This window comes from Melospiza melodia, unplaced genomic scaffold (genome assembly GCF_035770615.1).
Source record: "Melospiza melodia melodia isolate bMelMel2 unplaced genomic scaffold, bMelMel2.pri scaffold_46, whole genome shotgun sequence".
Classification (NCBI taxonomy): domain Eukaryota; kingdom Metazoa; phylum Chordata; class Aves; order Passeriformes; family Passerellidae; genus Melospiza; species Melospiza melodia.
Window position 1 is genome coordinate 1869577 of NW_026948783.1, and position 14978 is coordinate 1884554.

The 14978-nt window shown below is 53.5% G+C and overlaps 1 protein-coding gene across 1 annotated transcript; it reads left to right on the top strand.

Moving 5' to 3' along the window:
• Window positions 1-11417: 11417 nt before the first annotated feature.
• Window positions 11418-13912, top strand: LOC134434694 (serine/threonine-protein kinase pim-1-like; the record flags this gene model as incomplete). Its single annotated transcript, XM_063183324.1, has 6 exons — window positions 11418-11538; window positions 11641-12002; window positions 12126-12176; window positions 12374-12740; window positions 13381-13557; window positions 13806-13912. Coding segments are annotated over 6 exons (1185 nt in total), but the record flags the coding sequence as incomplete, so codon positions are not given.
• Between the last annotated feature and the right edge of the window lie 1066 nt (window positions 13913-14978).

The window sequence follows — 14978 nt, forward strand, 5'->3', positions numbered from 1 at the left end:
ATATCCAAGGACCAGTTTCCCAGGAACTCTCCACAGCTCTGGGATCTGCCCATCAGCTCTGTCAGAAGCTTCAGCAGAACAACCAAAGTCCTAAAAAGCAGCTCCCAGACACTTTTCCTACCATCCTGCCTGAGTAGCTGGGTTGCTTGCTGCAAAGCACTCTTTTTCTTCTCTTCCCCAATCCCCTGTGGACACTTGCAGCCAAAATAAAAAGCTCCTGGCCCTCTGTGTGATGTGATAATACAGTTTTTATATTTCCATGCTGGGATAAAAGAAAGCTGTGCTGTGGGTCAGGAGAGGCCAGGACCCACTTGTCCTTCCTGCAGGCTGAGGTGGTCCCAGCAGACATCCTGCTGCTTTTTTGGGGAATGTGTGAGGGGGAGTGGAGGGGGTGACAGAGAGGCCAAGATCACAGAGTGGAAACTCAGCTCCAGAGTGGCAGTGCAGACTCTCCCTGCTGAATGCCTGCTGGGGCTGGCAAAGAAGGAAATTTCCCCAATAACAGCCCGGTGGCACTGTGTCTCAGGGACAGGTACAGGGAGGTGACAACAAACAGCAGCATGGCCCGGTCTCACAGCTCCTAGGAAGCAGTGACAGAGGGGCTCATGTGCCAGAGATTTCAGAAAGGCTGTCTTCTCAAATGGCCACTCTAAAACCCCTCTCTTTGCCTCTTGGGTTTGTGAATGCTTTTGACAGCCACAGCATCCTGGGGCAACGCGTTCCACGATTTCATTAAGCGCTCCTTGAAAAGCACCTCCCATTGTTCAACTGAGCTGCCAGCCTGGTCATTCCAGAGGGTGCTGCCTTGGTGGAGAGAAAAATCAATCTTCTGCCTTTCAGGGAGCTGAAGGAGGAGGGACTCTTCACCATCAAACATCTGGCTGGGTCCCATTCAGAGGTCCTGCTTTGTAGACTTGGTGAGGTTTGTTTGGCAGTTGCCAGCGAGGTGAGAACATTGTTCTGAATTGTCCCCCATACTTCATACACGGTGTGTAGAGTAGGTATGTGCTTGCTCATCTCCATGTGTGCTCAGGGTCTGCCTTCACTTCTGGTTTAGACCTGATATTTCTAATGTCTGTCAGCTGTCTGTAGGATCTGTGGGTACATGCAGCTGTATTTACTGGCAGGTCGGGTATCTGACACTCATCTTTGAGTGTGGAGCCTTTATAATGCAATGTGCAAATGCAGAAACTGAGACACTAATGATGTTATTTGCCAGAGTCTCAGTCTCTGCCCAAGCTGTAATTCAACACTGCAAATTATTCTGTAGACCTGAGCCTGTGTTTTCTGTTTCCTGGCTGAGTGTTTCAGCTGCTGGTGTTGCTTTTTGGAACAGGAGCACCTGACTCTTTTATCTTTATGACTTTTGCCTTCATGATTTGAAAGCAGCTCTTTATTTATTTTCTAGTAAAAGGGCCTAAAATCGAAGCTCTGGACATTTTAGAAGGGTTAAGTAGAACACTTAATGAAATTTTTATTTACGCCTGCAGTGAGCAGGTCTGAAGCCAGAAATTGGTGCCAGAGTAAGTGCCTTTCTGTGCTTGTGCTCTCCTGCTCTTCCTGTCCTTGTATGCTCCTCTGGACACAGTGGGATGTGTTGTCATTTCCTGGGACTTCTGTTGAAGGCAACTGGTTTTCTTTCCAAGGTGATTCTTATGTTTCCCCTCATGGCTTCCCCAAGTGACCAACCTCCGTTCCAAGGTGTCCTGCTCTGCCATTGTCACTCTGGGAGAGCTCTTTGTGACCTTGAAGAAGGACATGGACTCTGAGGTGGATGAGGTTGCTCGGGTCCTTCTCCAGATGGTGTCCAGCTCCCCAGTATTTGTTCAGAAAGCAGCCAGTCAGAGCCTGGGGATCATGGTGGAGAATGTGACTCCTGCAGGAGCAATGACTGCTCTCATGGACATGGGAGTCAAGTAGGTTCTTCTTCTTTTAGTGATGTTCTTCAACTTTGTGTGTGTGGGAGGGTGTGGAGAGTTTTATTAATAATTGGTTAGCTGAGAAAGGCCATACTGACATAATGCCGCTGGTTAAGCTGAAAAAGGGAAGTCAGCAGTCAGTGACCAATGACAGGCAAGGACAGAATGCCCTTGCCGCAACATGAGGATAGGGAAGAGAGATTCTTCCTGAAAATATGTAGAAAGTATCAAAAGTAGAACCATAAGAATGCAGAAGTAGGCGTAGTTGCTGATATGTAACTAACCAATCCTGAGCTCAACTTTTGCAATATGTATGAAGCTCATTATGAACTGTACTTAACCTGCTGTACCGATCAATAAAAATTAGACCTGTGATGATCTAATTGATGTCCTGGTCTCCTTCCGGAGGGAGAAGGGATGAGACAGAGAATGGGAATGCTGGGAGGGAAGGGTCCTGTATCCTGCATCTTCTGTGAACTCAGTGACTTGATTCTCCAACCAACCTCACTTCTTTCCTCTTGTCACCTATTTCTGCCCTCCTGCAGCCCATTAGTTCTCAGAATTACAGAAGTGTAGAATATGGGGAGTTGGAAGGTCCCCATCAGGACCATTGAGTCCAGCTCCTGGCCTTGCCCAGAACAGCCCAAGGGTCACACCAAGTGCCTGAGATTGCTGTCCAAATGCTCCTTCAGCCCTGTCAGGCTTGGTGCTGTGACCACTGTGCTGGGGAGCCTGTTCCAGTGCCCAACCACCCTCTGGGTGAAAAACCTTTTTCCTGATATCCAAACTAAAGCTCCTCTGACTCAGCTTCCTGCTGCTTCCTGGAGTTCTCCCAGCCTGTCAGATTTTCCTAGATGTGGTGACTGATGGGGAAGGGAAAGTGCCTGCAAAGGCCAAGGATAGAGCCTTGTGCTTTTGTGGGGAGAGGGACAATTGCAATTGCAGCTGTGAGCAGTGTTTGGTATTTCACAGCTCTAACCACTGAGGCCCTGGGAAAACCACGTCTCCTCATGATGCCACTAACTTGGGAAACGAAGAGCATCCTTGCCCTCATGGAGCACATGGGGGACAATCTGCTGGGTGTGGCACAGCCTGCACAGCAGGTGCAGCTCCTGCCAAAGGAGTCTTGTATGACTGTCATGGCCTTAGAGCTCTACTTTCTATTCAAACTGATGTTTCATGTTAGCCTTGAGATGATGAATCACTTTACAGGCACCTTCACAGGCTGACTGCCATGGGACAGTTGAAGCAAATGCTGCCTTAAATGTTGGTACTGGGCCTGATAGCTCCCAAGAGACACTCTCTAGAACAGGACAGCCTGGCTAAACTGCCTGCCACCCTTTCCTCAGCTTTCCAATAGGGTAAAACATGCAGATGGATCCATTGCCAAGCCCCACAGAAGAAACAGGCTGCATTGCTGGATATTCTGCAACTTCATAGCCCACAACGTGTTTTCCCTGCATTTGTTGTTTTCCAAAGTTCTGCAGATTTGGGGATACATGGGTGAAAAGAGCCTCAATCCTGCTGCAGGTCTCTGTGGTGTGCATCTGCCCCTGCTCTCTCCATTGCCCTTCCTACTCATGGCATGGGGGGCCTGAAGCAGCTCCAGATTGAGGACAAGTTGAAGGCAATCATGGCTCAGCCTCACGCAGAGGTGAGGGGGAGCTGGGCCAATCTCTGCTGGCAGGAAGGGTCTTGTGGCAGCCCAGAGAGGCTGTGCACATTGCCAGGGAACAGCTGTGCCCTGCATGTGCCCCTGCAATGAGCTGTGCTGCTGCCAGTGCCCCTGGAGCTGTGGGGCTGCTGAGCTGTGGGGCAGGCAGAGGAGCAGGAGGGTGCATGTGCAGCTGAGCCATTCCTGGGGAGCACAGGGCTCTGGGCTCCCTGCTGTCCCAGGGCAGCCCAGAGGCCAGGCTGGGCCTGTGCCAGCTCTGGGCAAGTGGCTCAGGGTTTGCCCTGGCCTGCCTCAGTGTCTGCCAGCAGGAGCATGTTTCCCTGTGCAGCTGTTTGGACATTTCCAGGAAATGTGTCCCAGGAAATATGGAGCTTCAGATGCTTTAGGTTTGCATTGTGGCCTCTGTTAAACTTTGTGTCTCCATTTTGCAGATCTGACAGGTTACAGTCTTACCGAGAAGTTTCCTTGGGACACTTCTCTCACCCACCAAGTCCTCGCCTCCCATCCAGAAGAGCTCTCTTTCCTCCAAGCTCAGGAAGAAGCTGCCGCCTGTATGGAGAGTGTTTGAAGAATAGGATTGATGCGTTAGGCTTGATAGTTACAGATGTACATATGTTCTGATCTTTAGATGTAGTTTTGAACTAATGTGTTTTGATTCTGTCTTTAAGTTTTGATGACATGTTTTTAATTCTATATATTTCATTTTGATGATGAAAAAAAGTAAATAAATAAACAAAATTGAAAAAACCAAGAGGAGAATGTGAGACCAGCCGAGAGATTATGGGAGTGCAGCTCACTCAATGTGCCAGTGTCTCACCACATCCTTTCCTCATTGGGCCTCTCCTCTTCCTTTTTGGCCATCTTTTCTTTGTGTCATTTGTGCTGCTCTTTGTTACTTAGCATTACAACAGAGTCACCTGTTGACCTGTTTGAGGGACAATGGATCCAAAAGATCCTGTCTAGTCAAAGGTTTTCTACCTAGGTGTGTTCTGTGCTCACCAAAGGCCTGAGCAAAGAAACCAAGAGAAGTGTGCCCAAATCCCAAAGCTTTGCTCCTTTGCAACCTCCCACAGATCTGGCTCACAGGTGTCTTCAATCACAATTCCATAGGTAAGAAGAGGTCATGGATTTCACCGGGAAAAGATGCACTGCTTTGGCAAAATCACCTGTAGGTATATTTACCCAGGACAGCACTGCAGCTGTGTTGTTTGCCCCTTGTTTTCAGAAGGATGAGTGCACTGGGAGGCCAATAACAAGTGACAAGGGTTCCTCAGATCTGCACTGCAGCCTGGGTGCCATTCAGCCCAGAGCTAGGGGATCATTTGTTCCCATGGACCAGTGCTTGTCAGTGGAATGAATTCCTGCACAGCTGGAAGAAGCAATTCTGGATTCAGCTCCAGCTCTTGGTGGGCTGCATGATCATTGACAATGCTGCCCTTCCAGAAATTATTCTGCAGTTTCCTTTCACAGTCATTTGAAGCTTTGAAACTTCACATTTCAATTTGCTTTGCCTTAGGGAAAAACACTTCTGGGCCCAGTGCAAACTGTAACCTTTTGACAGCAAAGTCCTGGTGGTTGCCAGCTTCTGATGTTACACAATGTCACCTGGCTGCATGTGTTTGCTTAGCTCTGGATCTAGTCCCGGCCTAGTAAAGCCCAGGCAGGGTGGCACGTTGCAGGAAAAACTGGTCCATGAGCTTATGGGGTTGCCATCAGCAGCAGAGTGAATGTGCCCTGTGGGGATTCCTCTGGAGACAAAATTAGGGACCTACCCCATGCCACAATATTCTCTTAGATCTTTCTAAAATATCCTAGAAAAGGCTGTGAAACTTCACATCTCCTTGCACACCCACTCTTTGAAGAGGGGCGTTTTTGTCCCTCCTCAAAGTCATTGCTCTTGCACATGAGAAACATGAACATCAACCAACAGGAATGATGCATGGTCCTGCTGCTGCTGCTGCAGAGCACTGGGCAGTGCAGACCTGGGTGTTACCAATATGAGCACTTAGTTAGCATTTCATGCTCCTTCAAGCTATCCAGATCCCAGGGCTTTTTGTTTCAAAGCAGCCACTGCACCATCTCTAGGGAAGAACAGGAACTGGGAAACAGCGACTGCCAGCCCTGCAAGGGTGTAGGGGAAAACCTGAGGTGTCTGCATCAAAAGATGAATGGGAAGAGTGTAATTGCCAAAGCAAACGCTTTGTTAGGATAGCAGGACCAGTTCTTTACTGCATGCTTGCATGAAGATCATTTGGGATGTCCTTTTTGTATCTCATGCAGAAAAGGAGCTCTTAATAATACCACGCCACTTAAACCAGATTGGGATGCAGCTCTGTAGTGGTTCACAATGAAGCAGACTGCCTGCTGTGCCACTGCCAGCCCTGCTGAGCCTGTGAGGGACTGTAGTGTATCCCATGCCTGTTTTCCCTCCAAGCAGAGCTTGGTTTTCCTCATTAGTGTGGAGTAAATACAAGAGTAATAAAATGGACAATTAAACTGGCCACTTTGGAGGATATGCTCATGCTTTCACATGTCAGTCCTGCACCTCATGCTCCCAAGGCTTGTTACTCATCATAAAGTATTTTAACAAAAAAACCTCAGCTCTCATGTTACATCTGAAGAAAATTGCACAAGATCATCAAGAATTCTGCAGTCAGGAACAAGACAAGAGCCTTCCGACACTCACTTGATGCTGTCCTGGATTGCAGCAGCCCTTTGTGAAAAGCTGCAGCTGACAGAGTGTTTGGAGTTGGTTTGGGCCTGTATGAAAGATCTGTGGAGCAGTGTGCAGGGCTCTCCTGGCAGGAAACTGTTTGTCCAAGGCCAGGGACACGGTGCCGGCAGGAGCGGAGCGGCCCCGCTCCCAGCCCGAGAGTCTGTGGGCTGAGCCACGCCGGGGAGAAAAGGCAGCGAGGGGCTCCAGCCCAGCCGCTTCACTGCCCTGCCCGCTCCATGGAGCTCTGCCACGGGAGAAAGCCGACGCCGGATGAGTCCCCGAGCTTCCATCAGCTGCTGGAACTGCTCCGTGACAGCTCCTGTTCTTCCGAGAGAGACCCCGGCTCCTTCTTGGAACGCGTGTCATGGGGGGATTCTGTTTGTTAATAAACTGTTGGGAGTTTCCACTTTCATCTATCAGTAATAATTTCCTATTGCTGGAAATGGACTGTTGGAACACTTCAGAGGAAATGATTTATTGCACAATATCCTGTTTGAAGTTTTCTGAAACTGTGTGAGACAGATGGCTTCACACAGGAGCATCCCCAAGGCTGCTGAGGGGAAGGCACAGAGGAAGACAAACCCAGTATTTCTGAGGGAAACTCCTTGACACCAAACCAACCTGAGCTGTTGTGGGATCTCAGCACCTCAGGAACTGAGGTGCAGGGACCGAGAACACCCTTGGGGGGCTCAGGAGTCCTGGAATGTTGCCAGAAGTGTCTGGTGACAGGACTTTGATCCTACACAGGAGATGACACCTGTATGAGGACTGGGAGGATTTCACTGGGGTGAATGGTGAAGGGATAAGTTAATTAAGGTGTAGAACACAGGGTTTAGGATTTCTGTACAGGGGGGTCTAAAGAAGTAAGATGGAGGAATTGGGGCGTGTCCTGTCCTTCTTCTTCTTCTTCTTGGCCTCCATCTTCTGTGGTGATGGTGGCACTTTGGGATTGGTCTTTACTAGAAGTGCACCGGTTAATAAGAGTAGAAGGTATTGGAGAAAAATCATAAATATTGTACACGTAACTTTAGGTATAAAGATAAGTGACCGCCCCAGGGGCTGCGGGAGTGTGCAAATGGCTGACTTGCTGTGCAGACCTCTGTTGGGCTGAAAGAAAATCTTTTATATAAACAATTAATAAACACTGAGACCGAAACAAGATCAGAAGTCTCTCCTCGTCCTTTGAAGCGCCGGGCTGCCCAAGGTCACTCTGGGCCTTTCCAGGCCACCTAAACAGCCGAGAAACTGAGCAAGTGGCATCCCTGAGCTATCTCCAGACATAAATCAGCCAGCCGGGAGAAACAGAAAACCAGCAAACATAAATCAACCATAAAACAGAAGAGAAAGAGAAAAATGGGAATCCAACAAGCTGTCAAACAGCAGACCTGATGTTTCGAGACATGGGCCACAGGGGAAACCTTTCAGTGTGTTTGGTCCAGGCTGGTTTATGCTCGAGGCAAAGGTGTGTCAGTGTGTTGGATAATACTCTTTTCTTGACCTAGAGATAGGGACACTGAGAGGTGTTTTAAAAACTTTTATTCCATTTTCAGTCTTATGAGAAGGGTGAGACAATAGAGATGTTATAATTCACGCCATCACAATCAGAAGCCAACTATTTCCTAATTATAATACATTATAATTAGTTTTTTTGGTCTATCAGCCTTTTGCCATGCCATGTTGTGAATGCCTTAAAGCCAATTATTAAAACTGCCCCTCGTGGGTCCCACTACAATGCATCTTTCATAGCTCTGTTTTTCCAAAATCTTATTTGCAAGGCCATCTTTTGGAACTTTTTTCCACCTCCATTTCTCTCTCAAAAATATCTGTCCTATTCCATGGCATTTTTAAGCTAGCATTTCTTGTCTCAAGGTTTATATACAGATTCATACTCTGTGGGCATTCTACTAGGGCCTAAAAGCTTTCTAGATATCCATTCCCACATCAGTGCACTTGGCTCCTTCTCTCCTCATTATGCCTGGCAAGCACAGGAGTCCAGAGCTCCTGCAGAACCCATCACAGCACTCAGTGGGAGCAAACTTGTGTCCAGTCCTCGCCTGGAGCTGTGGTGCCCAGCATTCCACCACACTGGAATGAGGAACTGTTCCTGCTCTTTCAGAAGGAGCTAAGGAGCTTTGGCCTTCAGATTAATTGTCTGCAGGCTCCTGCAGTGCCTGGTGCTGCTCCCTTGCCAGAGACACCCCAGGCCAGGGGGGCACATCTGGGCTGCTGTGTCTGGCTCTGGGGCTCCCTGTTCTGGGCAGTGAGGAGGAGCTGCAGAGACTCTGCAGGACTGACAGGATGGGCTTTGGGGCTGGCAGGAGAAGCTGAGGGACCTGGGCTGCTGGAGCTTCTGAAGAGGAGGCCCAGGGCTCCTCCTGCAACTGCTCCAAGGGTGGTTTCAGAGAATCCCAGAATCAGCAAGGCTGGAACAGGCCATGGAGATCATCAAGTCCAAACTGTGCCCTGACACCACCTTGTCTCCCCTGAGCCTCCTCTTCTCCAGGATAAACAACCTCAGCTCTCTCAGCCACTCCCCACAGCTCTTGTGCTCCAGACCCCTCCCCAGCCTTGTTGCCCTTCTCTGGACACGCTCCAGCCCTTCCATGTCCTTCCTAAATTGGGGGCACCAGAAGTGCAAACAGCACTTGAGGCGCTGCCCAAGCAGTGCCCAGCACAGGGGAACAATCCCTGCCCTGCTCCTGCTGGCCACACCATTCCTGATCCAGGCCAGGAGCCATTGGCCTTCTTGCCCACCTGGGCACACTGCTGGCTCATGTCCAGTCTGCTGTCCATCAGTCCCTGCAGGTCCCTTTCTGCCTGGCTGCTCTCCAGCCCCTCTGGCACCTGGTTGAGGGAGGGATGCAGGGAGGGAATGGGTCCAGATCCAGTCCTTCCTGAAATGTGGTGTTTGCTGGCACTGCCAGTTCCCAGATTTTGATATTTCCCTATTCTGGCACAGCCCAAGTGCAGCAACTTGCTGGCAAAGACAGTCAAAACCAAGCAAGGACCTGGTACCTGCAGCAACCCGATCTCGGATTTGCTGACACCCCCAGTACCCAGATCGGGAATGTTTCAGATGCCTGCACAGCCTAATTCCAGCAATTTGCTGGCAGAGAAAATAAGCATCTGGCAATTTCTCAGTGCCGGCACATTCCACACCAAGATCTGGCAGTGCCCACATCTGGCAATTTCCCTCTTCTGGCACCACCCATATCCAGAATTTGCAGGCAAAGAAAGCTAAAACCTGGCAATTTCCCCTTGCCAGCACCGCCCAATCTGGAGTTTGTTGGCAGCAGGATCCCAAGAAAGATGGAAGGAAAGAAGGAAAGAAAAGAGGAAGGCATCCAGACCCAGTCCTTCCTGGAGCCTGGAGCCTGAAATGGGCTGTTTGCTGGCACTGCCAGTGCCCAGATCTGGAAATTTCCCTTTTCTGGCACAGCCCAAGTGCAGCAATTTGCTGGCACAGAAACCCAAAACCTGTGGCAGCTTCCTGCTACTGGGTCTGGCACCACCCCCACATCTTGTGTTTCCTGCACCAGAACCCAGATTTGGAGATTTCTCAGTGCCAGCAGAGCCCAAATCTAGCAGATTTCTGTCGTTGGCAATGACACCACCCAGATCTGGTGTTGGCTGGCAGTGCCAGCGCCCAGGTGTGAAAACTTCCTGGTGCCGGCACAGCCCAAGTACGGGGATTTGCTGGCACAGAAAGCCAGAGTTTGGAAATCTGCAGGTTCTGGCACCAGCATCATCCAGCTCTGGTGTTTGCTGGGACCGCCAGTGCCCAGATTAGGATATTTCCCGATGCCTTCACAGCCCAGGTCTAGCAATTTAGTTTTAGCTAGCTTAGGCAGAGAAGTTCCTTGGACTGTGGCTTTCCTTTTTCTTGGAACTGTTTAAACCTCCTCTGGACTGAAAACCCAGAAAAACACCGGGAGCAGCTCACACCTGTGGCCCACCAAGCTCTGGGACGCTGCATTCCAGTGCCAGAGGGACTTAGAAGAGACCGAGTGAGCCAACTACAACCCACAAAAAGGACTTTCTGAATTTGCCATCTCCACCACTGTCAGAGGTTTTATTTAATATTATTCATTTTTCATGCTTGTGAATACTTTACTTGTTAAATAAACTGGGGTTTTTTCACTTTTCTCGAGGGAAGTCTTTTCCTGAATTAGTAGGGGGAGGGGCCATTTGAACTTGCTTTCTAGACGGACCCCTTTTGGAGATTTCCTCCCAAAATTTGCCCTAAGCCAGCACAAACAGTCATCATGCAAATTTCACCAGTGGCGTAATTTCCCGGTGGCAAATCTTGTGACAGAAGCTTGACCTTGTTCTCCCTGAGGGAGTCTTGGGAAGAGCAGACAGGAGAAGACTCCTGGAAAACTGAAACAGCTTTCCAGAAGTGAAATGAAAATGAAAGAAACAATCCAAGATGTTTTCCTCTATTTATTTCTATGCTCCCCTTTTCTATGTTGCATCCCAGTAATTCCAGGTGCACTGCACCTCTAAGATCGGTGACTTAGTGATTTTTAGACCCTCTAAAATACCATGAGCCACACACAGTTTTCCTTCCCCTGTTTTTACAGGAAAGCAACACTGGAGGTGTCAGTGCAGTGCTGGGGTCAGGTAGGAATCCTACCCCAAGGGAAGGTGGCCCGACAGTGTTTGACGCTCAGCAAGGACAATGCCCAGCAGCAAGCGAGGGGATCGCTGTGCCAGTGTGCAGGAGTCAGGGCTCTGCATCCGGGCTCAGCGCTGCAAAGTTCCCGTGTTTGGGCAGACGGAGGGGCTGTCCCCGGGGCGCGCGGGGCTCGAACGTGGGGCTCGTGGGGCGAGCGGGGAACGGACACGGGGACGAACGGCCCCGGTGCTTCAGTTGCAGCGGCGGCAGCAGTAGCGGCGGCAGCAGTAGCGGCGGCAGCAGTAGAGGCGGCAGCAGCAAAGAGATATTTTGAATACTCTCTTTCTTTCTCTTCTCTCTTTCTTGCTCTCTCTCTCCCTTTCCCGCTGTCGGACACCCTTCTCTCGGGGTCCCTTGCCCGGCGTCCCTCTCCTCTCCCCGCCTCCCTCTCCCCTGCCGGGCCGGGCCATGCCCCCGGCCCGCCCCCGGCCCCGGCCGTCCCGCCGCGGTCTCGCCTCCGCCCGGCTCTGGCCGTGCTGGCGGTGGCGCTGCTGGGCGGGCATCAGTGCCTGGGGCGGGGGCGGCATCGCCGCCTTTTGCCTCCGCCTGGCCGGACCCCGGCCCCAGACCCGACCCCGGCCCCGCCCCCGGCCCCGGTCCCGGCCCCGACCCCGGCCCCGCCCCCGGCCCCGGTCCCGGCCCCGACCTCGGCCCCGGCCCCGGCCCCGGCCCCGGCTCCTCCCGGGCCCCGCGGAGCGCACACGCGGCGCGGCCGCTCCCGCCGCCTCCGCTGCGGCTTCCCCGGCCCGAGCTCCGCCGCTCGGCAGCGCGGCCGCCGGCCCCGAGCCTCCCGTGCCGCGTTCCCGGGAGCGAACGCCTGGGCATGGCCGGCCCGGGGCGGGTGAGGGGCACTCGGGGGTCGTTGCTGGCCCCGGGCCGAGCGCTGACAGCCGCGTCCCGCCCGCAGGGACGGCGCAGGAGGCCCTGCTGGAGCGGTACCGGCTGGGCTCGCTGCTGGGGCGCGGCGGCTTCGGCAGAGTCTTCGCGGCCACGAGGATCTCGGACGGCGCCCCGGTGAGCGGCAGGGCCGGCGGCGGGCGCAGGAGGAGGGGATGGAGGAGGAGGAGGTCGGAGGGCGGAGGATGGGGCTCGCAGTGCGGGCGGCGAGCTCACCCCGCTGCTGCCCTTGGCTTGCAGGTGGCCATCAAAAGGGTGCCACGGAACCGCGTCCGGCACTGGGGCGAGCTGGTGAGTGAGCGGGGCCAGCAGCCGGGGCTGCCGGCCGGGGATGAGCCGGGGCCCGGCACGGTGGGAGCCGTCAGGACGCCCCGAGGGAGAGCGGGCGTGGGGCCAGCACAGGGCGCAGAGCATCCCGGACTGGCTGAGGGCTTCCCCAGGCCTGGCACGGCATCGGCCCCACTGACGGCATCGTGCTCCTCCCGCAGCCCGACGGCACCAGCGCACCCCTGGAGGTCGTGCTGCTGGCCAAGGTGTCCACTGGCTTCCCCGGTGTGGTCCAGCTGCTGGAGTGGCTCGAGCTCCCCAACTGCATCGTGATGGTGCTGGAGCGGCCAGAGCAGTGTCAGGACCTGCAGCGTTTCATTCGGGCACGGCAGTTCCTGCCCGAGGAGGAGGCGCGGGAGCTGTTCCGCCAGGTGCTGGAGGCCGTGCGTCACTGCACCAGCTGTGGGGTCCTGCACCGGGACATCAAACCAGAGAACATCCTGGTTGACCTGGACACCGGGCAGGCCAAACTGATTGACTTTGGCTGTGGCACCTACCTGCAGGACACAGTCTACACTCACTTTGCAGGTGAGCCTACACAGGGCTGTGCTCCCGCTGCTGACATCTCATGGCCCAACATCTCCCAGCCCTAGCTGGCTGTGGCAGCGGGGATTCTCCCTTTTGCTGCCAGTCAGGGCACTGAATCTTCAGCTGAGTTGCTTTAGAGCAAGGCTGGGTGGGCAGCGATCTTCCAGCCCTGCTGGCAGCCTTTGCCAGCCACTCTGCCCAGAACTAGGGCTGGGCTGGGGCAGCCAGCCCGACCAAAACCCCCGTGGGTGGGGTAGCAGAGAGGGAGGGCGGAACCTGTGCCCCAGCCACTTTGGTGTGCAGACGAGAGGAAGGGCTTGGACTGCTCCACTCGCCCTGTTTGCCTTGGCTTCATTATATTTTTGGGGCAATGCAGGCAGGGAGGATATGGGCAGGTTTTTTCCCCAGCATGGAATGGGTTTTTCCTTTGCATGTCATGGTCGGCCTAGCCAGGGCTGCCCTCTTCCAGCACCAGAGGCTTCTTTTCCAACCCTAACTTTGTGCACAAGTCCCAGGTGCTGGCGAGAGGGCAGTGGTCACCCTGTGTGCCCCTGATACAGCCCCTGCAGGCGCAGGGATGCTGGGGCCAGGCTCTGGGAGCAGCAGCATCCCCCTGATGAATTCCATCTGTATTCCATAGGAACACTGTCCTACAGCCCCCCAGAATGGAACGACTTTGGCTGGTACCATGGTGAGCCAGCTACCATCTGGTCCCTGGGCATCCTGCTGCACCAGATGGTCTGCGGGGAGCACCCTTTCAGGAGGGGCCAGAACCTCAGCTGGGGCCAGCTCCCGCTGCCACAACGGCTCTCTCAAGGTGGATCCTCTTCTCTGGGCACGGGGGGAATCCCAGTGCTGGGAGACAGCAGCGGGGTCGTGGGCATCCCACTCTGGCAGCTGCTGAGGGGGTGGCACATGTCCTGCTCTCCTCCAAAACAGGGAATTGATGGGAAAGTTTAGGCCCAGCTCTGAGCACATCCAGCATGGCCTGGGCACGGGAATAGTGGGGCCAAGCAGACAGGAGCCTTCTCTGGCTGACCGTCACTTTCTGCTTTCTCTCCCCAGAGTGCAAAAACCTGATCAGGTGGTGTTTATCCGTGAACTCCTTGGACAGACCCGCACTGGAAGACCTGTTTTGTGATCCTTGGATATGGGATATTCCTCTGCCATAGAAGAAGGGAGAGAGCCACAGGCACACTTTGATCCAGAGCCCTGGTAAGTTCCTACTCCACATATGCCTTGGCCATGAGAAGCAAAGGAACCCAGAGCTTTTTGTGCTGCCTGTGTCACTGCACCGGGGTCATGGGATGGGAACACACAGCCCTTGTGCTGGAGCTGAGCTGCTCTGCCCAGCACTGGTGGCCGCCATCCCAGCTGGTTTGCTTGTCCCGGTTCCCTGACAGCTGGGGCCCTAGGCAGAGCCCTGAGAGCCTGGTCTGCACCCAGGGAAGGAGAAGGAGCCCCTGCAGAAGCTGTACCAGGTGGGGATGCTGCTGCTGCTGCTGCTGGAGACAGCGAGGGTGACATCAGGGATGACAAGCTCTTCCTCAGCCTGGCCACGGTAGGCTGAAGGTGATGCACTTTGATTCTGGCACCTTCTTCAAAGCCAAACTCCACAGGGAATTTGCACATGAGTCCCCACCCGAGGAAATTCTGCCAGATGTGGGCATGACCCAGCGTGGCGGGGAAACAAAGGCTCCCCCTTTGCTGGGCACATGCAACTCATTCTTCAGTGGCTGCCCAGCTGGGGTGGGCACGAAATGGGAGTGGGCTCCTGGCCCTGCCAACAGCCCCCAGCACCCACCGTGCCCCGGGCTGGGGCTGGGGCAGCCAGCCTGACACAAACGAACCCCCATGGTGGGAGCAGAGGTGGGGCTCCAGAACTTGTGCACAGCTGCTTTGCTGTGCAGGCAAGGAAGGGCTGGGCTGCTCCACTGCCCTTGTTTGCTCTGGAGTCACCGTGATTTTGGGGGCAGTGCAGGGGGGAAGAGAGAAAGTGTGGGTTTCCCAAAGCCATGGCTGGGTTTTTCCCTACCATGTAGGGGTTGGGCCTTCCTCAAGGCCCTGACAGAGATAAGAGTTTTTACCGTTTTTCTTGTTTTCCCTTTTTGTCTCTAAACTCTTTTCAATAATGTGTTGTTTGTTATTCCAGAGGAAGCATTCCAGGTGGTCCAGTGTGGATGGGGAAGTGCTGGGGAGCAGCTGTGGCATGGATGGGCCATGCCCTTGGAGAAGGCT